This window comes from Chaetura pelagica, unplaced genomic scaffold (assembly GCF_000747805.2).
Source record: "Chaetura pelagica isolate M959 unplaced genomic scaffold, ChaPel_1.0 scaffold309, whole genome shotgun sequence".
NCBI classification, from domain to species: Eukaryota; Metazoa; Chordata; class Aves; order Apodiformes; family Apodidae; genus Chaetura; species Chaetura pelagica.
Genome location: NW_009954547.1, coordinates 810945 through 838902, shown reverse-complemented (window position 1 = coordinate 838902; position 27958 = coordinate 810945). Strand labels below are relative to the sequence as shown.

At 42.6% G+C, this 27958-nt stretch overlaps 2 protein-coding genes across 2 annotated transcripts in view; one reads left to right on the top strand and one right to left on the bottom strand.

The window, feature by feature from the left end:
• The window catches only part of IFT140 (intraflagellar transport 140), an 82344-nt gene that overhangs the window by 29159 nt on the left and 25227 nt on the right, over positions 1-27958 (top strand). The window lies entirely within an intron of this gene.
• Positions 123-27958, bottom strand: TMEM204 (transmembrane protein 204). Its single transcript, XM_010005045.1, has 3 exons — positions 27679-27958; positions 14927-15082; positions 123-367 (listed from the first exon to the last, which is right to left on the bottom strand). The coding sequence occupies exons 1-3, from the start codon at positions 27956-27958 to the stop codon at positions 123-125; spliced, it is 681 nt and encodes a 226-aa protein (XP_010003347.1).

Genomic DNA, 27958 nt, shown 5'->3' with positions numbered 1-27958 from the left:
ACAAGAATGAGCTTTGTGATGTCTTGCAGCCCTTAGTTTTAAATTATAGTACATATTTCTAGAAAACAACTCCCATGCAGATCTCCTTGGAGATCTTTCCCCTATCAAGCCCACTCCTTCACTCAGCATGGTGACTCCACGTAGTCGTTCTCCAGCCCCCGGCGAAACCGAGCGGTCAGGGTACGGCTGATGACAATGACCCGGGGGGCCATGCAGTCCTCACGCCGATGGAGGATGTTCCATATGAGGATGGCAGCTGCCAGTGTGGCCAAAAGACATGCTCCAATGTTCAGATAGCAAGACCACGAGAGGTTGGTGTATGGTCCGATGCGGTAAAAGGTCACCAGTCCGATAACCAGAACAAAACCTGAAAGGAGAAGGTCAGAATTGTTTTTAAGGAGTTATTCTCTTGTGTTTCCGTAGTGGCAAGATGCCACAGGCCAATGTTCAGGAGACTGTGAAGCCTTTCTAGGGATCTGCTTGAAAGAGTCCAAGGGAGGCTATGAGGATGATGAAGGGACTGGAACGCCTGCCTGAGGAGGAAAGGCTGAGAGACCTGGGGCTGTTCAGTCTAGAAAGGAGAAGACTGAGGGGGGATCTAATGAATGTCTATAAATACATGAAGGCATCAAGAAGGCAGGGACAAGCTCTTGTCATTTGTGCCCTGTGATAGAATGAGGAGCAATGGATTCAAACTGGAGCCCAGGAAGTTCCACCTCAACATGAGGGAGAACTTCTTTATTGCGAGGATGACAGAGCGCTGGGACAGGCTGCCCAGAGAGGTGGTGGAGTCTCCTTCTCTGGAGACTTTCAAGACCTGTCCGGATATATTTCTGAGTGACCTGCCCTAGTTTTGGTCCTGCTCTGGCAGGGGGGTTGGACTCAATCTTTGGAGGTCCCTTTCAACCCATAATATTCTGTGATTCTGCAATATTCTATGATTCCATCCTGTTATGATGTGCTGCATGAGTTCTGGAAAAAATATTAAGGCACAATGATCATTTGCAAAGACTGACTGCCTGAAGTGGTGTCTCAGTGTTAGGTTTAAATCTGTTCCCTCTGATTTAAATTTCTTACCCCCACTTGGCTCTATTTCATATTGGGTTTTTCCCCCCATCTTCCTGTCTCACTTAAACAGATGTCCTCTTTCTTATTCCCATTGCCAACATAGAAAATGGGTATATTAATTATGACAATATGGGTATATTATGGGTATAATAATGGGTATATTAATTATAATAATGAAAATCTTTTATTCAGAATATGATACACTTATGCTGAAATTTAAAAATGTTTACTTATGGCAGGCCACTATTGTGAACTGCCAATATGATGAGTAGCTAAATATTTCACAGGTATAATTAAAAATGTACAGAAGCTTAAAGGGAAGGTGAAATAAATGGGACTTTATGGTCCTACATTTTCTATGCTGGAAGAAAAGTGTGATGAGGCACGAATAGCTTCCAGAAGCTACCAAAGGCAAGGTTTCCATTCCCTTCCTCACCTAAGCACAGTATTAAGTTTGCTAAGAGGCAGGTAATGGTAGAGCAATAACACTGCACTGGCCTAAGATTTCCATCCAGATGTCACAATGTGATTTCCAGAAATACCTGAGAAAAATATTTTCCACATTGTTTCTGGTAGACAACCCTCATAAATAGCAGTTATTTCAGAGATGAGCTGGATGACTTTTCTAGATGTGCAGGAGGTCCATATTAGGACAAGGGCCGGAATCTGTATCCCTTGACTCCTATTTTCTGTTTCTAAGATTGGTCTTTCCCTGGAGGATGCATGAAGGGGCACACACAATTACTCTTCTGGCCTCTATTTCTTGTATTAGTCTAACCTCCTGTCCCTACTCTCAATTAAATGACTTTTCAGCTTTTTAAGAGAAGTAATTTATGCAAGTGGTGAGACCCTGGCCCAGGTTGCCCAGGGAAGCTGTGGCTGCCCCATCCCTGGCAGCGTTGAAGGGCAGGTTGGATGGGGCTTGGAGTGACCTGGGCTGGTGGGAGGTGTCCCTGTCCATGCAGGGGGTTGGAACTGGATGATCTTTAAGGTCCCTTCAAACCCAAACCAGTCTGGGATTCTATGATTCTATGTGATTATATTGAAACAAACTTACAAATATGCCTCGCTCAAAACCGGGTTTTCTCTTTGTTCTCCTACACACTTCCTTCACCACCACCGTAACACAAGAAATATCACTGACAAAAGAAATCCTTCATGGGGGAAGGCTAGATGAAACAAAGGCCCATGAACAGCTGGGGGTTTCTAGAGACCATCTACCAAAGCTCACGGGCAAGAACAAGTCAGGGGCAAGTCAGTCCTAGTGGCTGCAAGCTGTTTCTCAGCAAGCCACTCTGCTTGCAAACACTGTTACCACAGATCTGTGGCACTACTCTCAAATGGTGTGACACCAGGCTCAGGTCCTTGGTTTTCCATGAAAGAGCACATCCTGAGCGTACCTTGTATAAACCAAGCAATGAGTGAGTATCAGTTCTGAGGTCTCTTGTATCCTCAGCTCTCTTGTGTCTACCTAGAAGGTGGTTTGTAACTCAGTTGCTTGCTACACATTCTCCTCCTGAAGTAGCACTGTCCCACAGATGGCATGTACCAGAGAAGGTCTGAAATGAGGCACCTCTTCCTAAGGATATGTGAGGAGGAAATGGGTTCTTACAGGAGGAGTAGCTCTTTCCTGCTCTTTCACCACTCTGCACTAGCCTTTACTGTGAAAAAAGTACAACTGTCCTCTGAACAGTTTTAGACAATTGATAACTCCTTGATTTTGTCAGTAAGTCTAGTAGCTACTTAATGGTTCAGCTTAGTTATTAATTACTACATTTCATCTAGGAAAGATGTGGCCACATTTAGCACAGTGACTTGATTGAGTTGCAGAAGTCACTGATCTGTAAAATGTTGGAATGCCCAAACTGAGTCTGCAGGCTTGTTTAGGAGGCCTGTTTAATGTTAGTCAAGTTGGAGATCCCAATATGTAGATGGTCACCTAGCATTCCTTTGAAAGTTGCTTCTTGGCTCCTGTTGAAAAAAAACACTGAGTCACAGCTGAGGTATAATTGTGAAGTTGTGCTTTTGACAAATGAAGCTAGAATCTTTGAATTTGTTGGGTTTTTTTTCCCCTGTAATCCCTATTGGATGACATACTTTCTATTAGATTATGTATGCTTTTAAAAATCCTGGCCTCCTGAAGCCAGACAGATATTTATCTACATCCTTGGCTGGACTGTTGAAGGCCTGTCTTCATCTGTCTTTGAAGGACTTAACAACTTCTCTGTATATTCATATGCTTACCTCATCACCAAATGAAAGTGGGGATGTTCTCTCCCTGTGCAATCAAAATCCTCACTGAAGTTTGCAGGTGTTTATTCAGCATCCACAGAACAGCACTTTTGTCCCCAAAGCCACAGTTAATTGTGCTTTTCCTTTTCTGTGTTGTTTCCTTGAATTCCTTTTGAGTTCTTATGACTTTGCTGTTGAGTGTTGTCTATTGTTAGAAATAATGGCATACAAGAAGATTGCAGCAGAGCTGGGAAACAAAATAATTTTCCCTCATTTGCAGTATCAGTTTGTCCTGAGGCACATGGCAGAGAAGAGAGGGGGAGATCAGGTCTTGTGCTGTGGAATACATCACTATAATTAAACTCTTCTCTGAGATGACTCAGTTTCCCATCTGTGGCTCCAAGATGATAAAGCTGCTTTGTTTTGTTTTGTATTCCAGAGCTTTGGAAGCAGAATATGTTAGTTGTTGTGTGCCTACAGAGAATTTTTACATCGACTACTAAATTTGAGGTCCTTAGGTCTTACAGGACAGCTACACACTTAGAGCACTTTGCTCTTTCACAGGCTGTAGTCCATTTTTCAAAGGATGATAGATACCAAGTCTTTCATACAGGGAGGAAATTAAGAGAAAGGGAGATTGCTTGCACCTCCTGCAGCTCAGCTGTGGACCTACTGCTTTTCCTTCTGGTTTGAAATTTGCAGGAAGGAGAGTATTAAGGTAAGAATCAAGAGACCCATCTCACTGCTGAGTCTGGCTTATGACAAAGCTTTGTGTGGTCAGTTTTACTTTTCAGTTTTCCTTTCAGATCTCTCTTCCAGTTCACATATACTTTCCCAGGGAATCTAAAAAGCATTGCATACATTAAAAATATGTGTGAAGCAAATGCTAAACCCTTAAGCAGAAAGAGCTTTGAACCTAAGCTGTGTGTACCAGTGACTACTTACTTGTACCTCAAAGGCAGAGTTTAACAAGAGGCCACTTTACACTATCCTGTACTATTTGAGGCTCTCATGGCAGAGGAAGCTGGGTCCAGCAGCACCAGTTACACCATTTACAGATACACCAGATGCTATGTGGTGTCTTGCAGCTTAATTTCCAGTTACTGAATGGTGACTTGTGCTTTCCCACTGCAGGTTTGCAGGTGTTTACCATTACCTCTAGCTTAGAGAAGTAAGAGATGATTAGAACTTCCAGTTTTCTCACTGAAAGTCAGGTCTGCTGGGAAAATCTCCTTCTCTGGAGACTTTCAAGACCTGTTTGGACATGTTCCTGTGTGACCTGCTCTGCATGTTCCTGCTGCATCAAGGGGGTTGGACTTGATGATCTTCAGAGGTCCCTTCCAACCCCTATGATTCTATGATTCTGTGATTCTACAAAAAACCTTTAGGGTTCTTGGTGCATGTGAGAGCTGGGCTCCCTTGGCATGGGCACTGCCCCAAGTTTTGCTCATTTAGCCAAGGCAAGCAGCAGTTCCTTAATGGCAAAGTAGAATTAAATAAATCTTGGAGGAATATTTTCAATATTTAAACTTCATTCCAAATATTCAGCTTTTAATTAAATTACTTAGCTTTTTCTTTCTTGCTTATGTATAGTTTATGGCCAGTTACTGTCCTAAAGGGCTACGTGCATCCATGCCAGACCAGCCACTTTCATGAGTTCCCTTCTGTCCAATGGAGCAATTCTCTACTAGGAGAACACACTAAGCTTCCTTACAGGTCCCAGAATAAAACTATGCTAGCAAGGCTATTTCCCTTCACAGGCCCTTTGCCTGAACCCTGATCTAATGAGCAGCCAGTTGTGTGAGAGGCTTTCTCTCCTGCAGTTCTGTGCCAGCATCTGGGCTGAGGGGACCTAGGCGATCCTGGGTTTGAGAGCTCCCCAACTTGGTCAGTAGCAGGAGTGAGTCACTGGAACTCTGGAGTGAAAAAACTAGGATGTGTTTAGAATACTTTTCTACAGGCTAGACAGAAACTGACATTTAGGAAGACAGAAAAACATGAGAGAGGTGGGAGAGTTGGAAGCATGTTACTGTGGAGAGTTTCCACAATGAGTTTTACAGTTCTGCCAGTGTAAGTGAGATCTGGACTCAAAATGTCACAGTGAACATTATTTTCCAGCTTCCTTATTTCTTGTTAACATGACCTGAGACTGGATTTATCCAGTAGAAAAAATTATTATTTATTTATCCAGTAGGAAATCAAGAGCAAAGGGTGAAGAAATCATATTGGTCTAAAAAGACTGCGTTGGCACATGATGATATTTAAATGTTGATGAATGCTGCTTTTGTGAAGATGGTGTATGGAAACCCCCCAAAGTTTGCTTGCTAACTTAAAATTAGACTTCTTGAAGCAAAGCATTCCAGTGTGCTACCTTGCCCTTAGAGTGGTCTTGTTGTACACCAGCCAAGAGCAGAGAAGCATTTAAGCAGCAAGTCTGTTCTCTAAATGACTGAACGAAGACATTCAATTCACTTGTTTGTGCCAACCTGGCCCTTCTCCTTCCGTGCTTCCTCCTTCCCAGGGAAAGTAGATTTTAATTTTTTTTTTTAATGATTCCTCTGTTAATGGGTGAGAAGTGGTGTCTTCCTACTTTGAATGAAAACTTAACAATAACTACATGTGTACCCCTACAGCAGCGATGTAGTGATTCTGTGAAGAAAAAGAATGAAACTGAGGTTTGACAAATGTTTTCTTTTTACTAACATAGCTAAAGCAGAGTATTTTCATGATGTTGGTATCTCCTGCTTTGCTTCCTGCCTTCGCTGGCAGTGTTATTAGCATCTGGGAATCTTTGACAACATTCTAATTGGTTGCCTTTGAATGTTGTTGAATATTCCATTAGTGTATCACTTTTGTGAGAAATTACTATAGGATAAAAGTTGTTGGAATTCTGCTCATACTGTTGGTAATATGGGGATAACTCAGTTTTTAATGTAAATACACATGCAGAATTTGGCTGTGTGTTCAGAACAGTTAGAAGTACAGCTCTAAAAATTAATCCTGTATTAGCTTCTGTCTCCAGGACTAAAACTGACTGTGGTGACTTCTCACTTTTTACACAGATATTTGTAGCACTGAGAAATATGTGGATTTGGTTTCAGTGTTACAGTAATATCCATGAATGGAGACAGTTGGCTTCCCAGACTATTTCCCAATTAAAAAGAACCAGAAAATGGCTCTGCTTGCTGTGAGTCTTGATCTTTCAATCTCCAATACAGTTTGACAATGGCTGCAGATGGGAAATATTTCTTTAAATTTACTTCTGAAAATATTGAATATTACTTTCATTCCTGTTTTGTAGTGAAGACAAGACTTCTAGTTGCAGGGCTGAATTTCCTTGAATTAATTTCATTATGTACATCAATCAATTTCAGATCATTTTATTATGTATTGTCTAAAGTCTGCACAGAGGCCACATCTTGACTTAAAATCCTGATGAGATTTACTTAAAGGACTTTATTTTCACATAGAGCTGCTATTTATCTCTAGTTGTTTCCCATCCGTGGCAAAACAAGGCTGGATGGGGGGGCTTTTCCGTTGAGGAAGGAAACGGATAACAAAATCACTAGGAAGACTTTTGGTGGGGACAGTATTGACTGTGTGAGTGGGGGTGGGTTAGCAGAATGTTACTTTGGAGCTTTACATTTCAGATCTGGATACTGAATTTCCTGTTTGACTGTAGCTGGCTGCAAGCCAGCAACAGATTTTTAGCATTTTAAAATAACTCTCTCATAGTAACTTCTTTTACTTCTGTGACAGTTTGGGGCTTTTTTCAGACACTCCTTGATTTGCATCCCTCCCATTTATTAGTACATTGATAGTATTGTTGATATGTTTTTTTCTGGATCAGTAGAAAGTCTATATTGGAAGTTAGAATCCTTCTATTACAGCTTTTCCTATAGGATGATTTTTACTCCCGGGAAGAGAGAGAAAAAGGAAAATAAAGTAGCCAGACTGTTGTTCAAATTTCTCACACTTTCCCACCCACACTTGTGCAGCAAAACTGCGAATGGGAAAATTTTCACACACCCCTTTTCTCTATGTGCCCCCTACACACTGACAGGGAAGAATTTAGCAGCAGTCAGTCACAGGCCTGGATACAAGCTTGTAGGAGCTCAGCTGTATAAAAGTGAGATAGATTCCCAAAGTGTGATTGCTAGAGGACTTATGTAAATGATTACCCGATCAACACGTTTTCCTTTGGCAGCTTGGCACAAGGGAGTTGCTACAGTGCAAGGCAAATGCAGAGCTTCTGTCATACCAGTGTGCTCTCCATTGTAGCACCATGTGGAAGCTGTCCAGGTATGCCTGCTTTGGTTTTTAACCCCACAGAATCTGCAGTGGCTTATGAGTTTGCAGTCATACATTGGTGAGTACAAAAAAAATTTCCTTCCAAGGATTTTGGTAGAATGTTGCATCTCTTAGAATTAAAAAAGGTATGAGTAGCAAAGCTTCTTTGGGGCAGTAAGATCCTCTTGTCCTTCACTTTTCCATGACTTTCCTCCCATGGTGTTGTCCCCCTTTGTAACTTGGTAGGATTGGGAGATTTAGTTAATGTAAGGCAGTGAATTCTACTTCATCTTGGTTGGAAAGGGAGCTGCAGAGCACTGTTGAACAAGTTTAGGTCTACTGACAGTGAGCTATTTTTTCTTGGTTACCTCTTAGAAGTTTCCTTAGAAAAGATACCAGTCCTTGACCTGAAGGTTGAAAGCATTCCTGGTGAATTAGACATAATTTCTGTTGAGCAGCTGCTTATAAAAATATAAATTTGAAGACTTTCATATTGAAAGTCATCTGCATACATTGCTTGGTACGTTGGATTCAGAGGCAATGAAAGCTGTGCTTTTGAACCCAGAAAACTTAAATTGGAGCCAGGTAAGAGTTCTTGTCAGCCCGAGAAAAACAATTTCTGCAGAGAGAAGCAGACATTGGCAAGTGATCCTCCTGGGACTTTCAGTGGTCATCTCCTGCTTCCATTTTTCAAGCACTCTGTCCGTCTCCTAATGCATCAAATGGTAAGAGCTGCATACTGTGCATCTAGTTGGGCAACTCAGGATCTAGCTAGGCAACTCAGTTCAGAACTTTATTAGGAAGCATCTCCATGCATATCTATTATCACAGAATCTTAGGGGTTGGAAAGGACCTCAAAAGATCATCTAGTCCAACTCCCCTGCCAGAGCAGGGTCACCCAGAGCACATCACACAGGAACGTGGCAAGGTGGGTTCTGAATGTCTCCAGAGAAGGAGACTCCACAACCTCCCTGGGCAGCCTGTCCCAGGGCTCTGACACTCTCACAGTAAAGAAGTTTTTCTGATGTTTACATGGAACCTCCTATGTTCCAGTTTGCACCCATTGCCCCTTGTCCTATCACTGGACATCACTGAACAAAGCCTGGCTCTGTCCTCCTGACACTGCCCTTGAACGTATTTATAAACATTGATGAGGTCACCCCTCAGTCTCCTCTTCTCCAAGCCCAACAGACCCAGCTCCCTCAGCCTTTCCTCAGCAGGGAGATGTTCCACTCCCTTCATCATCTCTGTGGCTCTGCCCTGGACTCTTTCAAGCAGTTCCCTGACCTTCTTGAACTGAGGGGCCCAGAACTGGACACAATACTCCAGATGCGGCCTCACCAAGGCAGAATAGAGGGGGAGGAGAACCTCTCTTGCCCTACTAACCACTTCCTTTCCAATCCACCCCAGGATGCCATTGGTCTTCTTGGCTACAAGGACACCTTGCTGGCTCGTGGTCATCCTCCTGTCCACCAGGACCCCCAGGTCCCTTTCCCCTACCCTGCTCTCCAGCAGGTCAGTCCCCAACCTGTACTGGTACATGGGGTTGTTCTTCCCCAGATGCACCTGCCCTTGTTGAATTTCATCAAGTTTCTCCCTGCCCAACTCTCCAGGTCTTGCTGAATGGCAGCACGGCCTTTTGGTGTGTCAGCCACACCTCCCAGTTTAGTGTCATCAGCAAACTTGCTGATGACATTATGCATGTTCATAAGCAATAAAGTGAATATTTGAGTTGAACTTTTTCACATGCTTCTTTCTGCATTACTACATCTCTAACACTGTGTCAGTCCTAATTATTTTACTTACACTTGCATATCCAAATGATATCTGGTAATCTGTTTGTTACTACATTTCTAGTCAGAATTGATGCTCTTGACATTGAGGTGCTACAACAAAGCTCCTGCTACTTGTATCAGTATCTGGACATGAAGAATGCAGGCAGATTTTCTCCTTGCTGCATTTATATCAGTTGAAGACTTCAATGTGCTTCTTGTGAACCACCACCCTTCCCAGTTTGCCATTTCATAGAACCACAGAACTGTCAGAATTGGAAGGGACCTCCAGAGCTCATCTAGTCCAACTCTCCTGCTAAAGCAGGATCTCCTGGAGCAGATCCCATGGGGCTGCATCCAGGTGGGTTTGAATATCTCCAGAGAAGGGGACGCCACAGCCCCCCTGGGCAGCCTGTCCCAGGGTTCTGTCACACTCACAAGAAAGAAGTTTTTCCTCATATTTAAATGAAACTTCCCCTGTTCCAGCTTGTGCCCATTGCCCCTCGTCCTGTCCCTGAGCACTGCTGAGCAGAGTCTGGCTCCATTCTCCCTGCACCCACCTTTAGGTACTTAGAGGCATTAATAAGGTCTCCTCTCAGCCTTCTCCTCTCCAGGCTGAACAGTCCCAGCTCCCTCAGCCTTTCCTCATCAGGGAGATGCTCCAACCCCCCAGTCACCTTTGTCACCCTCCCTTGGACTCTCTAGCAGTTCTTTGTCTCTCCTGAACTGGGGAGCCCAGAACTGGTCCCAGTTCTCCAGATGTGGCCTCACCAGGGCAGAGCAGAGGGGCAGGATGACCTCTCTCAACCTACTGGCCACACTCTTCCTCATGCACCCCAGGATTCCATTGACCTTCTTGGCCACAAGAACACATTCCTGGCTCATGGATCATTCACTATCTACCCGGACTCCCAAATCCTTCACCTCAGAACTGCTTTCCAGCATGTCCACCCTTCACCTATCCTGGTGCCTGGGATTCTTCTCTCCAGGTGCATGACCCTACACTTACCCTTATTGAACCTCATTTCAGGCAAAATAAGTGGGATAGGCTTCCATGTTTTAAGATCCTTGCTAATGCGGTTCATTTTGCAAACATATAAAACCAAGATAATTTTCATGTGAGTTTTGCAGTCCACATAAAGAACAAGTAAGTTTGGCACTGAGGTGAAAGAAAAATGTGAAATAATGGAAAAATGAAACAGTCAAGTTCTCTTTTTGTTAGGATTTTTAGGTTATTTACAGTGTCTTATTTATCTGCTTCCTTTTCAGGAAGTATTAGTTTTCCAGCTCTATAAACTTCATCTTAGAGAGATCTGACTTGAGCGTGTTGTGAAGGAAAGGTGGAAGGAAGTAATACAGAAATCAGAATCATACTGCTATCATCAGTATCTTCAGCTATTGTCTCCAATGGCTGCTTTGCTGGTCTGTTCTGTATTAAGATTTTCTGGATAATGACCAATCTAAATTGACAGTACCCAGAAAGGAGAAGGTAAATGGTCAAACAATTGTTTGATTTGGGTTTAGTAGCACAGAAATGAGAGTACATTGAACCCAGATTTGCTGTGATGCGTTAAGGTTCTGGAGTGAAATACACTGTTAGTAGAAAGCCAAAGCAGGAAAAGCTGGAATGCAATGCTGGAAATTTGAGAAGTGAGATTGTAGTTTCTTTGACTGTAACTGACAGGCTCAGTGGGAATACAAAACTTTTTCACCTTCAGGATATTAAGTATTAAAGTAATTTACTGCTGAAAATGGATCAGCGAGAATATGAATAATTATGATTTGGGTTTTTTACAATCTTGGACTTTCAGAAACTAGGATGAGAGCTAATATAAGGAATGTTTTATCCCAGATCTTCTATGTTATGTTTCTAACATTTTTAATTTAAAGTCTCTGAAAAGATCTTGGCTAGACTCCCTTAAGGTCTGGTCCAGTCTAGCAGGTTCCTGCTTGTCATAGTTTAATAGTGCTCTTTACTCTCTATCTTATGAGGATGGATTTCCCTTTCCCAGCTGCTCTTCTGTCAACTCTGTTACTCATCCTATATTCAGCACATTGAGTTTGTAACAGTTTGGAAAAAAAAACAAACAGAAAACCTCCCTCTAGAAGGAAATTTCTGAGAGTTGACACAAAATTCCACATATGAGGCTGGTTCCATTTTCACCAGGTGCCTTTTCCAAAGCAAACAGCTCGCTTTCCTGTTAATGGGGAGGTGTGAGGTTGTGGAGCTCTGGAGCTGTGTGAATCCCGTTGCTGTCCCAGAAGCAATGCTGTTTCCTCTCTTCTTTCCTTCCTCTTTACTTCCTGGGGCTTGATTTTCTATTAGAGGTCCATCCTTTTGGAACAGCTCTCAAGTGTATGTGCAGGTGGCAGAAGGGGAAAAGCAGTGGAGCCTGGAGCCATCACAAGCTCTGGTGGGATCAGAGATGGTTGATTTGAACTTGTGATAGGGTTTGGAATATAATACTTAGTACACTTTGTTTTCTAAAACAAAAAAGAACTTCTGTTCAGACCTTGGGAAAGTGTAATGAAACCCACATGTAATGTTGCTCTGACTAAAAATTAGTAAATTGTAGATTGACTTAGGGATTTTGAGCCATCTACTCAAGTCTTCCTCCAGAATATTAGATTTTCTTCTACCAGTGACCATTGCAGTTCTTTTCATCCCTTGTTGGCATAGTCCAGCATGAAAATTAGAGATCAAAAGCAAGTTGGAATTAGCAGAGACATGATTCAAGAGCATTTTTTTGACATTACTGACAGGATAAGGAATTGCAGCACAATTCTCCAGACCATTTGAATCTTGAAAAGGAAGTGGGTGCTTTTGTTTTCAGTAGCATATTTGAAAATATAATAAATAGAAATTATCCAGCCTGTACTCAAGAATATTTAGTAAGATCTAAGTATGTAGATTCTTCAGTATTGTTTGGCCTTCTCACACAAATTATCTGTCTGGCCTAAAGCACATGGGTTTTAACCCTTAAAGTGAAGTAGGGGAGAGCTCCACAGTGGTTTCTCTTGAGCTGTTTTGCATGGGCAAAGTGCTTTTAAATACAAGCTTTGTATCCACTGTTCTCATATTTTTGCCTCATATTGCTACTTTACTTTGAAAAGAGATGAGAGACTGCCATCTTGGAGTGGAGGCTCAGAGGCTGAGAATTACCTGTGGCTTATAGGGTAAGGGACAGCCACTTTCCTCCTCTTCAAGAAAGAAATCTTGTTCTCTAGCAGCAATCCTTCATCAGAGCAACAGAAATGCTGGACTAGCTCACAGTTACACGTCTTGCCTGATATCAAAGACATTTCAGCCACAAAATAAAATATAAAAGGCTGTTGCCTGGGCCAAATCCAGAGAATTTAGTGGATGGAGCTGATTTTTGTGGCCAGTTTGAGTGGCTCAACTTTATAGAGCACATGTTGGGTTGTGTGAAAGAGGAAACAGCCTCTTTGGTCAGTGTAAGTGTGCTCTGAACTGTCTGTCCTATGGGCACAGACCCAGGCAGTCAGCAGCTGATGTACCACTGTCCTGGGAAACTAGGGAGGTCTCCAAGAAGTCTGTTTTATGTTGGGATCATGGCAGATATGATGACTCTTGTTTTTTCAAAAATATACATTTCTGAAGACTTCAGCTGGTTGTTCTGGATAGCAGGAAGGAATTTGTTTAAATAGAAAACTTTTCTTAAGATAACAAGATGTCAAAGAATCTCCTGTTACCTACTGCAAGGCAGCAAACCATCTGATGACAGTGCAGAAGAGTGTGACAGCAGAGGAGGCTGGGCGGGGGGGGGCAGGGATAGCCAACAAAGCATTATTCCTGCAGGTGGGAGACCTTTGACTCATAGAGCACAATGTCTGTGTTACTGTCACCAGCTGCCAGATCTGTCTCTTCAAACCTTTTGAGCACAGGCGGGCAGATGAACTCCTTGATTCAACAGCTTCTTCAGCCATTCTCATTAGTGTTTTGTTAATAATTCTGACTCTGGCCTTTCTCTTCTTCTCCCCTCCCAGCTCTGGGGATTTCAAGGTTCAGCTTGCATAACAGGTAATAGCAGGCATTTCCTTCTCCTGTGCCGGGATATCCTGGCGCCCTTCAGTCTCTCTCTGGCTGTGTTTAAAACAGACTCCAGCACAGGGGAAAAAAAAATAATAAAAAATCCCAGTCTAAAATTAGCAGCCCTGATAGAAGAAAGGCACATGGCTGTCCACTGTGCTGTTTGTCAATGAAACAACACATCTAAATGGGGCCGGAATGCATTTCCTCTCTGGGAATAACAGACGTGTTTAGTTTTGGGAAGGATGAGAGGGAGCAAGAGCAAAGCAGGCATCACACTGGGGATCAGGGAGAACTGTCCAGGAGGTGTCCATGGGGTACATGAAGAGGCTGTAAGGAGCTCTTGTTAGGGCAAAGTTCTCTGTCTCTTCGTAGCTCTGACTGATGCTGGAGGGTCTCACTGCACCTGGAATCTGGATCAGATGCTTGGGAGAGTCACAGAACCTCTGCAGTCTCTTCCTCTTGTTTGGATTTCAGGTGTATTGTCCTTAATGCATGTTTATTGCTGTCAGGACCCTATTTAAGTGACCCAGGCTAGATTCTGATCTTGCAGAAGTGTAAAGCTGAGGTCTCAGTAGGTTTATACCATTCTAAATATTCTGAGTTTTTAAACTAGAAATTAAAATTTAACATAAAATTATGTTATTTTATTATAACCTGTAGTTTGCATTAGTAATAATGGCATATTTTTAATCTGATCTTGTAAGCAGCCACAATGTCGTACTTCATTGAGAAAGTTTCATAGAATCCTAGGGGCTGGAAGGGACCTCGAAAGATCATCTAGTCCAAAGTTTCACACATATGGATATTTTATAGGATGGGATTCTAGGTGTAATGAATATTGAGTGACTTATTTCATGTAGTAAAGAAAGGTATTATTGCAAAATGGTTGTGGTTTGTTGCTACTGCTGTCAGTATGGAATTGTGATAAAACCATTTCATTCTTTCCTCATTCATTTCTATATAGTCTGTGTCCACCAGAATTACTGTGGGAATTTTACTTATAGAAGTCAATGTCATGAACTGACTCTAGCTTTCTTTGCAAGATTGGAGATGTATCTGTCTGTCAAAATCCGGCTGATGGTCACTGAGTAAAATTCAGTTAGCTAAAAGCAAATAATCATGTTTGAGTAAGGCTTTAAAAATGTGCTTGGCCATTCTGCTCTGCTCTCAAACAGCTCCTCTCGTATATTTTATCCCACCTAAATTGTGGGATTACATTGCTTCCAGTTTATTTCTTTCATGTTTGCCTTCCTGGTTTCAGAGGAAATAATAAAGGCTTGTTTCATTAGTTGGCAGAAGACTCATTCTGATATATCCTGGATAAAAGCTTCTGTTCATGTGTTGCAGAATCTTATGGGAAAAGCTTTTAAGAGACAATGAGCCTACTTTTAGATTTAGACCTTCTCACTATTTTGTCACTTGAAAAATTTACAGTCTTTAAGAAAGACTATTCCACATGGATTTAATAGAGACTAAGTATTTTTCTCTCAGTAAGAAGAACTGGACTTACTGGCAAGTTGGAAGACAGCAGCTATGGCCTCCTCCCACCACTGGGTATCCTGAGAAATGATGGGTAACTCCATCAGGCCTAGGACGAAGATGAGCTGGCCAGCAGTCAGAGCAACGGTGGCGATGAGGTTGCAAGCACGCATCATGTCAAACTGCACTAGGGAAACAGCAGAAGGAAGCACAAAGTTAAATGGCATAGAACAAGCAACAAGAAAATCCTGGCTGAACAGGGATGTAGTATTTGTCACTCCACAGAAAATGATTCTCAGACACAGATCCTCCTCCCAGCAGTCTCTTGCTCTAATGATGTTCCCTGTGCTCTGATGAAGAAAATATTTTCTTCAGGCTGTGTTCTGAAGCTTAAAGAGGGGAGATTCAGGTTAGCCATTAGGAAAAAGTTCTTTCCTGTGAGGGTGGTGAGATGCTGGAACAGGTTGCCCAGAGAAGCTGTGGCTGCCCCATGCCTGGAGGTCTTCAAGACCAGGTTGGATGGGGCTTGGAGTAACCTGGTCCAGTGGGAGGTGCCCCTGCTCATGCAGTGGGGTGGAGCTAGATGATCCTTAAGGTCCCTTCCAACCCAAACCAGTCTGGGATTCTGTGATTCTATGAGTCTTTAGTCACACCCAAACCCCTCAGTGCAAAGCAAGCTTCTGTGAAACAAGCAGCTCATTTCCACGGGTGGCCTGCTGGAGCTACTTGACTTTAGCCCTGTGAAGATTCTACCTATAATCAGTAGCCAGAATTGTCTGGGGCAGGAATGGTGTTTGTTTTGCATTTGTGGCACTGACTGAAATGGAACCTTAGTTCATAAATAGCTTGTCAAGGCCCTGAAATAATAATCATCCCCAGGACATATAACACCCTGAATTTCTTTTTCACCCAGTCCATCTGTATTGTCCTAGAAAACATCTTGTAGAGGTTAATGCTGACATCTTACTGGTTTCAGGGAGCTTTGTGTAGAGGATTCTGAACTTTGCCTTCTTGTAACATTGTTAACCTTTTGGACACACTGGAAAGGCCCTGGTATTTCTTTTTATCTGTGTAAGGAGGGAAATAGTTGCAAGGAAGATGTCAATGCTTGTTCTGAATGAAGTGTAATGGCATAATTTACACATACAAGCAAAAAGTTACATACATATATATATATATATAAAATATTGGTTTATATATTGATTAGTGGATGTTGTTGTGGGAGTCTGCTATGAGCCACCCAGCCAGGACACTGGTGAATTGTTCTGCAAGGAATTGAGGGATATCCCTACACCAGCTGCCCTTGTGGGTGATTTGCCTTCCAAGACATCAACTGGGCATATCATACAGTGGACACAAACAGGTCCAGGAAGTATCTGAAGTATGAAGACACCTTCTTGGTGCAAGTACTGAAGGAGCTGACTACGAAATATGCCATCCTGGGCTTGTGATTTGTAAAAAGAGAGAGACTTGTGGCCAAAGTGGTGATTGGTGGCTGTCTTGTTCACAGTGACCGTGAAGAGTTGAGATTCCAATCACTGGAGACAGGAGGAAAGCTGCCAGCGAAGCTTCAACCCAGTGTGAGGAGAGCAAACTTTGGGCTGCTGAAGGAGTTTGTTAATAGGGTCCCCTGGGAATCTGCTTTTGACAGTATTGGGGTCCAAGAACACTGGTCACATCTCTCAAGAGTGCAGGAGCAGGCAATTCCAAAGTGCTGGAAGTCATGCAGGTGGGGCAGAAGGCAGGCTTGGTTGAACAGGGATCTTCTTCTAGAACTTCTGCAGAAAAGGGAAGTGTCCAAACCTTGGAAGCAAGGACAGGCACCCCAGTGTGGCCTGACAGCCAGAAGAGCCAGCTGTGTCCTGGGGTGGATCAAGCACCCCATCTCCTGTGGCTGAGGGAGGCGACAGTCCCACTCTGCTGCCCTGGTGCAGCCCAAGCTCGAGTGCTGGGCACGGTTTGGGGCACCTCAATACAAGAAGGACATGACATAATGCCAGTGGGCCCAAGGAGTGTGACCAAGGTGATGAAAGGGCAAGACTTATGAAGAGCAGCTGAGGTGCTTGTTCAGCTTGGAGAAGAGAAGGTTGAGGGGAGACCTCATTGCAGTCTACACCTTCCTCAAAGGGGGCCATGGAGGGGGAGGTCGTGGTCTCCTCTCCCTGGTGACCAGGGATAGGACACAAGGAAATGGAATGAAGCTGTATCAAGGGAGGTTCAGATTGGACATGAGGAAAAGGTTCTTCACTAAGAGGGTTGTTGGTCACTGGAACAGGCTCCCCAGGGAAATGGTCACGGCATCAAGCCTGTCAGAGTTCAAGGAGTGTTTGAAGGATGGTCTTAGTCATATGGCTTATTTTTAGGTAGTCCTTTGAGGAGTAGGGAGTTGGACTTGATCATTATGGGGCCCCTCCCACTCAAGATATTCTGTCATTCTCTATTAAATATAAAAAACAAATGCAGAAATTATTCCTGACCACAGGTATCTGGGGTCTTGGCTCTACCTGATTGAAGTGTGTCAGCTGGGTACTGAATGGAATATATTCATTGCAGAGTTGGGTACTTTTAGTTAGGCTTTTTTCCTGTTAACCTGATGGATGTCCTGTTTTTATCCTTTTCCTTCCTCTCTAGCCAAAGGTGGGGTTTGTAAATATCATTGTGCCAGTTCAACATCTTTTGCTAGTATGTCACAGCTATTCTGAAATAGAAATAGCTCAGTGTTTAAGTTGGCATATATTAGAAAAAGAAAGACTCTGGATATGAATATTCACTGAATTACAGGAGAATTTGTAATAATTTAGTCTGTAAGCACTGCTTCTACGATTGCTTGCTGGCCTTGGCCTGATGACAGGTAGAATGAGGAAGCAGTGGGTATGATTACATTAAATGTTAAGGCAGTTATTTTTATGGAATAAGGTATAAGACTTGAGTGCCCTTCCATATGTCATATTAGGATAATGTTGTTTTATTGTAACAGGTTTAATGTATGAACTGTTATATTTTGTTTTTTGTTCTACAATTGTAATGATGCCTCGTTCGCAGAGGGAAAAAAATCAAATTTAATAATGTATAACTCTTAGAAACTCCATTCTTCTTGCTGTGGAGTTGAATCATATTCAGCCACAAAGTGGCACCCTGTAGATGACTGGTTTCCTGCTCAGGGCCCTTGTAACTTCACACTGTCAGCTCAGCATGTGGTAATTCTGTTTTGTCCAGAGAAGAGCTCCCTAGCTGGTGAGGGGTCTAAGAGAACAAGTCTGATGAGAGGCTGAGGGAACTGGGATAGCTTAGTCTGGAGGAAAGGAGGCTAAGGGCAGACCTTAGCCCTCTACAGCTACCCTGAAAGGAGGTTGTAGTGAGGTGGGTGTTGACCTCTTCTCCCAAGTGAATTGATAGGACTAGAGGAAACGGCCTGAAGTTGCACCCAAGCAGGTTCAGATTGGATATTAGGAAGAATTTATTTACTGAAGGAGTGGTCAGGCACTGGAATGGGCTGCCTAGGGAGGTGGTGGAGTCACCATCCCTGGAGAGATTAAAAAAAACATGTAGATGTGGCACTTCAGGACATACTCTAGTGAGCATGGTGGGTTTTTCTGGGTTGGTGGTTGGACTCGGTGATCATAGAGGTCTTTTCCAACCATGATGATTCTGTGTGATACACAACCCTAAGCTGAGCTTCTGCAACATGAAACCTACCACCCCAAAAAGGGGCTACCTATGGAAAGCAGCTCTGGACTTTTACTGGGGACAGCCAATGGACAACACTGAGGAAGAAAGGGAACTGAGTGTGCAATTTCAAAGCATTTCTGCAGTGCCTGACCCAAAGACACTGAAGATGGAAATTGTGTTGAGGAAGGCCAGGCCACAAAGCTCCTGTCTCGCTTGAATGACTGCTCAATCCAGGAATAAGTATTTCTCATCTCTTCTAAAATTGGCTGCAATATAGTTTTTATGAGAGCTGTGAAATTTAGTGTTTATCTTTGTGCTCTTTTACTCTGCAGGTTGTTATTTTAAATTCTATATAAACCAGAAATGCCTCCATAGCCAGCCTCAGTCCGTTCGGATGTGTTTTCTATAGACTTTGTAATTGGTATGAATTAAAGATCATCTGTTAACCATTTCAGACATTTCTGCTTCATTTACCATAGCCATGATCCCCTTGTAACCTTCCCTGGCCATTGCAGACTTAATAAACTTCTGCAGAATATTTTATACTGCCATAATTTGTGAAACAAGAGGTTCATGGCAAAAAATTTCTGGTGGCATTTGAGTTAGACAATAGAGTCTTAATAGTTAAGACTGTCATGACACATTTTGTTTTTTTGATGTCTCACCTTTTTTTGTTTTGAACTCAGGTTAATGTCACCTGTCTCCTGAACTTCACCTATGAAACGAGTTTCATAGAATCATAGGGTTTGGAAGGGACCTCTGAAGATCATCAAGTCCAACCCCCCTGCTGCAGCAGGAACACCTAGGGCAGGTCACACAGGAAGACTTCCAGATAGGTCTTGAAGGTCTCCAGAGAAGGAGACTCCACAAGCTCTCTGGGCAGCCTGTCCCAGGGCTCTGTCACCCTCATAGCAAAGAAATTTCTCCTCATGTTGAGGTAGAACTTCCTGCATTGTCACTTGGTGCCATCTCCCCTTGTCCTATCACAGGCATCACTGAGAAGAAACTGACCCCACCCTGCAGATATTCATACATTAATCAGGTCCCCTCTCAGTCTTCTCCAGTCTAAAAAGCCCCAAGTCTCTCAGCCTTTCCTCATCAGACAGATGTTTCAGTCCCTTCATCATCCTCGTAGCCTCCCTTGGACTCTTTCCAGTATAGCTCTGTCCCTGTTGAACTGGGGAGCCCAGAACTGGACACAACACTCCAGATGAGGTCTCACCAGGGCAGAGTAGAGGGGGAGGAGAACCTCCCTTGACCTGCTTGGCCACACTGTTCCTCATACATCCCAGGATACTATTGTCTCTCTTGGCCACAAGGGTACATTGCTGTCCCAAGGATCACTTGTTGTCCACATTCAGAGGTATATCTGCCTATCTTAATAACGCTTAATGTTCATATGTTGCTTTATTCTGCAAAGGAGGATAAATTATTGTATTTCCAAAATAGAGATTTCTATATCATTATGGTTGGAACTGGTAACGCTTCTTATGCTGAAATGGCTTCACTTATTTTTGTAAGAACCCATTTTCAGTTGCTTGTAACTTCACTAGGCTTCATCTTCTTGGTCTGGGTGTCTGCAAACTGAGGTCATTTTTTTGCTGATAAAATTTAATCTAACTAGGTCAGTGTGGGGGACGGTCAGTAATCAGATTTTCTCGAATTCAATCATGAGATTTTGAGTACGTGGTTTTCCTCTGGAACTCAACATGTTGCTGAGGTGTTATCCTGAGATAAGGGATGCATCTCCTGCTGCTCTATTAATATTCACTCCAGTAAGCAGTCTGAGAAGTCAGTGTTTGGTGCCTTAGCAGAACCACACCTGACAACTACATCCTCTGAAAGCCCAGCAGTGCCAGGCATGTCCATCACATCATGGCTCAGTTGTCACCAAGCAGTGGATGTGCCACAAGGACAACTACAGTCTCTGCCTGTGGTCGTCCAGCTGCTGTGGTACCAGTGAGAGTAACTTTTAAAAAACACATTACAGGGACTACAGCCAAGCATCCAAACTTTGGGAAAAGCCAGCATAGTAATCTTCTACCTAAAGAGAATTAGAGTGTGTTTTTTTTCATGGGAGCACTGATTCCTTCAACACATGGAACAGACCTTTGCAAAAAAGCTGCCTTGGGGCCATTTCAACTGGCTCTGTGTTAAACTTCTCTCTGGCTAACTCCTACTCACGGGCTTGCTCCTAATGAAGTTGAGTTCCAGCCTGCAGAACTGAATTCTGTAGTAATGAATAATTTGGGGAAAAAAACCCGCTTTTTTAGAATTCTAAAAAAATCTACTTCAGCCAAACTTTTGGCAACTAATGGTTTGTTCCTCTTGTTTTGGATGTCAACGTTGTCAACAAAGATCAGATGTGCAGAAGCTGCGGTCATGGCTGACACGGAAATCAGCTGAAGCTGTGCCTTGAATAGGAAGAGCACTATGAGAATGCAGAGTACAACTAGGCTTCATTTTACAACGCAGACATAGGAGCTTCAGCACTTCTTGTTACAGTAATACTGACAATCAATACAATCACTGTAATGCCAATCACTGTAGTGCCCCTCTAGTCTGCTCTTATGAGACCCCACCTGGAGTACTGTGTCCAATTCTGGAGCCCTCAAAACAGGAAGGACATGGAGCTCTTGGAGTGAGTCCAGAGGAGGCCACACAGGACATCCAAGGGCTGGAGTGGCTCTGCTCTGGAGACAGGCTGGGAGAGTTGGGGTGTTCAGCCTGGAGAAGAGAAGGCTCCAGGGAGACCTTAGAGCACCTTCCAGTGCCTGAAGAGGCTCCAGGAAAGCTTGAAAGGGGCTTTTTACCAGGGTGTGTAGTGATAGGACAAGGGGTAATGGTTTTAAACTGGAAGAGGGGAGATTTATGTTAGACATTAGGAAAAAATACTGTGAGGGTGGTGAGACACTGAAACAGGTTGCCCAGGGAAGTTGTGGGTGTTCAAGGCCAGGCTGGATGGGGCTTGGAGCGATCTGGTCTAGTGTGAGGTGTCCCTGCCCATGCAGGGGGGTTGGAACTAGGTGATCTTTAAGGTTCTGTCCAACCCAAACCATTCTATGATCCTATGATTATTTATTGACAGCCAGCATCATGCTACATCTCCCATCTCTTGTCCTCTATTTAGAAAATCTTTTGACATATAATTTCTTCTGTTGATTTAAATTTGTGATATTTATGTTGTTAACCTCTTGAACTGTTGTTTTTTTTTAGTATATAAATTATGGAATATATCAAAACACTTTTTGTGAAACAAACCCAAACAAATGCTGGCAGTATCTAAGTACACCTTTGCATGACTGAGACTGCAGAAAGATTTAATTAAAGCACTGCATCTGTGATACAGATATATTTTGATGATCTGAATAGACACTAAATTCTCCAAAGTGAAATGGAGCTGAATCTACATTTTTCTTCATCAGCTTGTACCCTTTCCATATGAGGATATTGTTTGCATGTCTGACTTTAAGGACAGGATTCTGTTGCTGGGTGGGTATCTTAAAAATGAGAACAGTCACTACTTTTGCTTGGTTTCATCTCCTGGGTAGCTTTCTGAAGAATTGAATTTATACTTTTTCACTTCAAATTAATAATTGAAAAAGGAGGAGAAAGCAATCTCTTCTGGAACAATTAAAAGAATGTGCCTATGTGACAAACTGGTGACATTTTCCATCCCATTACGTTATTTTGGAACTTTATGATTGAGCTCATCTGAGCATGAAAGTTGACAGGTGAATATTGCTTTTGAAAGGCATACAGATCTTCTTTGGTGAGAGAAGAACATGGTTGGTTGGGTTTATTTTTTTCATAGCCTCAGTTACATTTGGAGTGAAGACACAGCTACATCAACTATTTTGAAGAGAAGTGCTTGTGGCTAAATGATGAGGAGCTTTCAAACATTGAGGACACTTCTCTACAGTGATCAGTTCTAACAGACAAGGCTGTTCAGAGCTCCTGTTGAGCTGTTGTCTACGTGTTATGGTTTGTCCATTTAAAAGCATCAGTAGGGCATTTCATGTTGATGCCTGCAATAAATGCATCTAATCTGGCATTTTTGAAAGCTCCAAGGCCATTTTCACTCTTAACACTTTGAGTTCCAAGTCTAAACAGTGAGAGTAATCAAACATTGATTTCTCTGATAATATTTCTGTGCGATGCATATGAAGGTACTGCACTGAAACATGTATTAAGTTCATTTTCCTATCCTGAATCTGGAAAAGTTTTGAACTTTTCCAAAATAAGTGCATAACACAGTAAAATCCACATTAAAATTAGCACTAACTATTTGGAAGAGCCAGAAAATTTACAGTTCACCTCCATTGGCCTCTACTGTTAAATTAGTGATTTCACTTGTGTAGCTATTAAGCAAGCTACAGCTGTTAGGAGGGGAAATAAGAAGCACCCTGTTGTCAGCTGGCTTCACTGCCTCCATCTCTGTGCAGCAGTCTGAGCAGTTCACCAGGCTACCATGTATTTAATACAGGGTTGGTCTTTTTTCTAATGTGATGGTAGTTCTGTCTTCTCCATTTGAAACAGGCCTCTTTTCTTGACCCGTGTATATTGAAAAAGTAACATCTACATGATGCCCAGCCTGGCCTCCATGCAGCCAAATTCCAGAGAAATTTGTGGATATGGGAAATCTGTGTAAATGCAGAGGGCGTGGGCACTCTGGTGAACTGTTGCTGCTGCCAGCAAATGCCCGCTCCTTGTTCCCTCACGGAGAAGCATCCTGCCTCAACCACCATGTTTCAGTGTCTACATGTGCTGGCATCAATCCGACATTAGGCTGGACAGGTGTTTATGTTTGGTCCCTAGGGCAGTAACACATAGTCTCTATACTGTGGCACTGGTTATATGTCCCTGGGAGAAGGGCAATTGAGGAGCTTTCCTGCTCTAGGCAGCCCACAGCTGCCCACCATTGGGATTTTCATTGTATCTTCTGGAGCCCAAAAAACGAGCAAGGTTTTTATATCTTTTTAGACCCCTCCCTATTCCTGCTTTCCCACATTGTTTGTAGTGTTCTTTAGACAAAAAGGGACAGACTGTGACCTTGGCTAATGAATAAATCAGGTCCATCTGTCCACCCACAGATAGCCTTGTAGCACAGTAGGGCTTAAGGGCATGTTTGTACTGCACAGAGTGGTTAAAAATATCTGAGATGTTTCTGAGTAATCTGGTGCATTCAAAAACCGTAGCACATCACAGCATTGCTGGCCTGGTGCTGGGCCAGGGCACAGGTACCGGTGGCTTTGAGCAGGTCTGGTTTGCTCTGAGAGGGCATCCCTGGTGGTAGAGCTGTGTGTTCTGGCTCCTGCTAGGAGCTTCAGCTCTTGGTGCCAGATGGTGGATGGAGTGAGCACAAAGATGAGTGTTGAGTACTCAAGACATGCTGGCCTACCCAAGATCTCCCTAAGTGTAAGCTTCTGCTACATGTGGTCTGTTTTTGAAGGGTGAAGAGATACAGGCAGGGGCATAATCTTCCAGAATTTTGCAACATCTCTGAAACTGCATCTCCAAAAGCTTTGGCAAATTTCTTTGCCCTCACTCCTGTGACAGGAGAGCAAGGCAACCTGCTTAGGCTTCATTCAGGTGTTTTGAAGAGGGGATGTGCTGAGTTCTTGCTGAGGCCTTTAAGTTTGTATTTGGGGTTTTTTTGCTCCCTCACCCACATCACACTTGTGTCACTCCCTTGTGCATGGACTCCTGACACTGCTGCTTACTCCAACAGCAAAGAAACCACACAAAAAACTCATCCCACACCCTGCAACCCTTCCATTCCAAACCCAGGTATTTTCTTTCTGTTAATCATTTGAACTGCCTCACAGAAGATTTTTAGAAAGAAGGGTGCGGGACTGCACAGTGAGGAGAGAAAGAAAGAATAAGTGGATCAAGACAAAAGGCAGGGTCTGAGGTCTCCCCCTGCCAGGAGCAGTGAGGCCTGAGCCTGAAGAACAGAGTTGAGGTGCTTTCCCCTGGGAACAAAGCCACCCTCCTTGCTGGTGTTGTGCCTTGTTGAAATAGTTCACATCAAGAGGCTTCATTTCCATATAATAATTTTAATATAATTTAATCCTATTCCTGGGTTTCTTAGTTCTTTCCTATTTCTAATATTTTTATTTCTCATGTGTGTCTCTTTGTTGCAGCATTAATAAACCTCCCTGGTCTTTTATGTCACTTGTTATTTGTATCAGCACTTCTTCACTGACACTGTGTAGTGTTTACATCATAGGATTTGAATGCAAAACAACTTGCTCCAGTGGTTTGTGTTAGGATGAAATAATTCACACAGATGTCCTGTTAGTGAGGAACTGGGTCACAGAGGTACATGGTATGGAATTTGACTTGGGTCTCTGGAGAGGCTTTTGGCAGACGTGCTCCATCACAGTGATTTTCTGTTCATTCCCTTGGTGATCTTTTGACAGATCATTTACTATTACTTTTACTCAAAATATGCAAAACTTCTATTATTATTTGTTTTATTTTGCTGTAGTTTATTTTTAGTTTCAGCACACGTAAGTCCTGACACGATGAGCTACTTCCATAATTCTTGTAGCAAATAATTTTGCATGAGCTGTGTACATGAGGAGAGAAGAAACAGCCCAGCTTTGCTATGCCCCCTGAAAAGGAGCTTTCCCAGTTATTTCAGTGGGGGAAAGAGAGGGCAGTGAAAGTCAGTGACAAATTGTTTTAAAAAGTGTGCTTCTCTGCCAGTGAGGGAGCCTGCTTAGAGTAGTGCATTTAATTGGCTGGTTTTTACATGTTACTTGTACAGAAGTCATCAGGATATGGAAAAGCAAATTCTCAAAGGTTTTACAGTCTTTCTGTTGAACTGGGAGATAACAATCTTTCGCCCCCGATTCTATGTGTGTGTGTATACATATATGTGATTTTTTCAATCTGAGTGTGATTATGGCCCTTTTCTCATTACTATTGGAAGAACATATTTTCTACTTATTCTATTTATGGCATCCAAAATACTACATATTAACTCTTAAAATTTATGAAGGAGTTTCTTTGTTCAGAAACTTGTTTTTCCTATATGTGAATGTACATCTACACACACAGGTTTGGGATTTGCCTCCAACTGACGGATGAGGGTTGCTGTATTTATTACTGAAATCACATGTCATTTCTTACTAGAGTAATTATTTAAAATTACAAAAACTTGAATGCAGAATCAGGCTCATATTGACTATGTGTATGATCCCTAGAAATGAATTTGTCTTAAAAATATGTGCAACGGATTTGTTTCCTCCTTAGTTTGTCATGGCACAGCTGCACAAATGAGATTTTCTTTTAAATGCTTCATAAAGATTCAGAATTGGCCTTTTGCTTACTATTTGCTCCCAGATTAAATAGCAAATGGATACTTTATTCCTATACAAATTGAGTCACTGGGCTTCAGAATCCTCGTTTACATTTTTAAGGGTGTTTGTTAGGAAATTCTTCTGGGGACTTGATCATGCTATACTTATTACTTTGAAACTTTAAAATTTTCTATAACATTTAGCTTCTCTTTGACATAAGACATTGCTGCCCCTACAAGTCTGCTGTGACTGACCCATCTGTGCCAGACTTGAGAGCACCACCTGTGCACAGCAAGAAATACAAGTTGGTGTGTTTAAAATGCTGCAGAAGCCACATTCAATATGCAGGAGCTCATTCATGTATATTGAATATACAACATGTTCTTTTAAATTCATGAATGCATGTTTGCCAAGATAGAACATGGCTTATAAATATTGATTTGGGCCGTGATTCCAGTGATGAAAGTACAGATACACATCGAGGAAGTTTTTTAGCAGTCTAATCCTTTCTATAATTATTTGTCATTACCAAAGTTCTTTCAGGTAAAAAAGAACTGAAAGTTAGGGTTAGGCCTTCATAACAGTTTAGAATTTTTCTGTTTGTGATTTATGCAGGTTTAATATTAACAAATGTACAAAAAATGTTACTGCATAATTTTGCTGGAAAACATGGGATGGAATACATCCATGTTAAAGCATTTTTTAAAAAAGAAATTCCTCTAATATTTCTCTATTTTCCTCTCCTGAGGGACATAACAGACTTTGAGGAGGAGGAGCAGAGCATTTTGCTCTTTCTCCACAGTTTAAACTATGGGGGAAAAAACCCAGCTGTCTGAAAGCACTGATGTTACTAACATGGCTGCCCTTCAGAGGCACCAGGGCTGGTCTGGAGCCCTGTTCAAATCTCTGCAAAGTCCTCGTGTCTCTGAGGGCATGAACTTGGTAGACATTTCATCTGCATCCCCTGAAGGATGCAGTTTATTAACAAGCACAGAGTCTTACCATTAACATGATGAATGTGGCAAGATGCACTTTTTTATTTTTCAGCTTTATGGTCCTCAACATTGGCTTACAGGTTTAATGTTATTCAGAAATGTAACTAGCTCAGTTTAATCTGTACATGTTCTCCAGATCCTGTCAGTCTGTGGATTTGCAAAATGAGAAACACCAGGCTTAATGGTTTTCATCTTCCCCAAGCAGTATACTGTGTTTTTTCACCAAGAATAGTCACATGCATTAAGGCCGATCTCTATTTTACATGTTTTTACCAAAACTAAATCTGTCTTTGTCCACTCCTGGCACCTCCAAGACAAGTAAACAGAAAGGAGAAAGAACTTGGCATGGCTATTTCGTTGTTTTGTTGCTTGGTTTTGTTTTGCTTTGCTTTAATGTTATGGTATACAGAGCAACTGTGGTAGCAGTTTAATAGATTGAGCAGGAAGGGATTTGCCCACAGCAGGAACCCAGGAAGGAGGAGTGAGCAGCAGATGTCTCCAAGCTTTACACTTACACTTCAGAGGTGATTTTTCCCAAGTACATTGTTCCATACAGTGTGCAAACCAGACAGCACAGTGTAGATTACTGCTTTTGGGGTGGGAGGTGGAGGAGTTTAGTTCCTCACTAGTGAACTTTTTGTTTGTTTGTTTCCCAAATTAATTCATTTGGGGGTGAATGTTAAGAGATGTTTAGAATCAGATGGTTAACAATTACTTCAGGATGCTCTGTGAGGCAATAAATATCCTGGGGACCAGGTACACTGTATCAATTAGCAACCTAGTGTAAGCAGAGAAGAGATGGAACTTACGTTTGACAGTGCTGCGTGACTCCTGGAACCCAGCTGCCTCTGAGCCCCAGCCCAGGGCTTCGCACTCGCGCTCTTCCCCGTGCCCATGCCTGGCACTCGTGCTTGCACCTCCTCTGCTCTTCTCTGCCAGCCAACACATCTTCCAGAGCCCCACGCTGCGCTTCCGCCCATCCTCCAGCGTCTGGTAGACCCAGTTGGGAGTGAAGGCAGCTGCGTTGTTAAGAATAAGTGAGACCAGGGCTACCAACACAGCTGTGGCTACCAGTTTGTGGACAGTCAT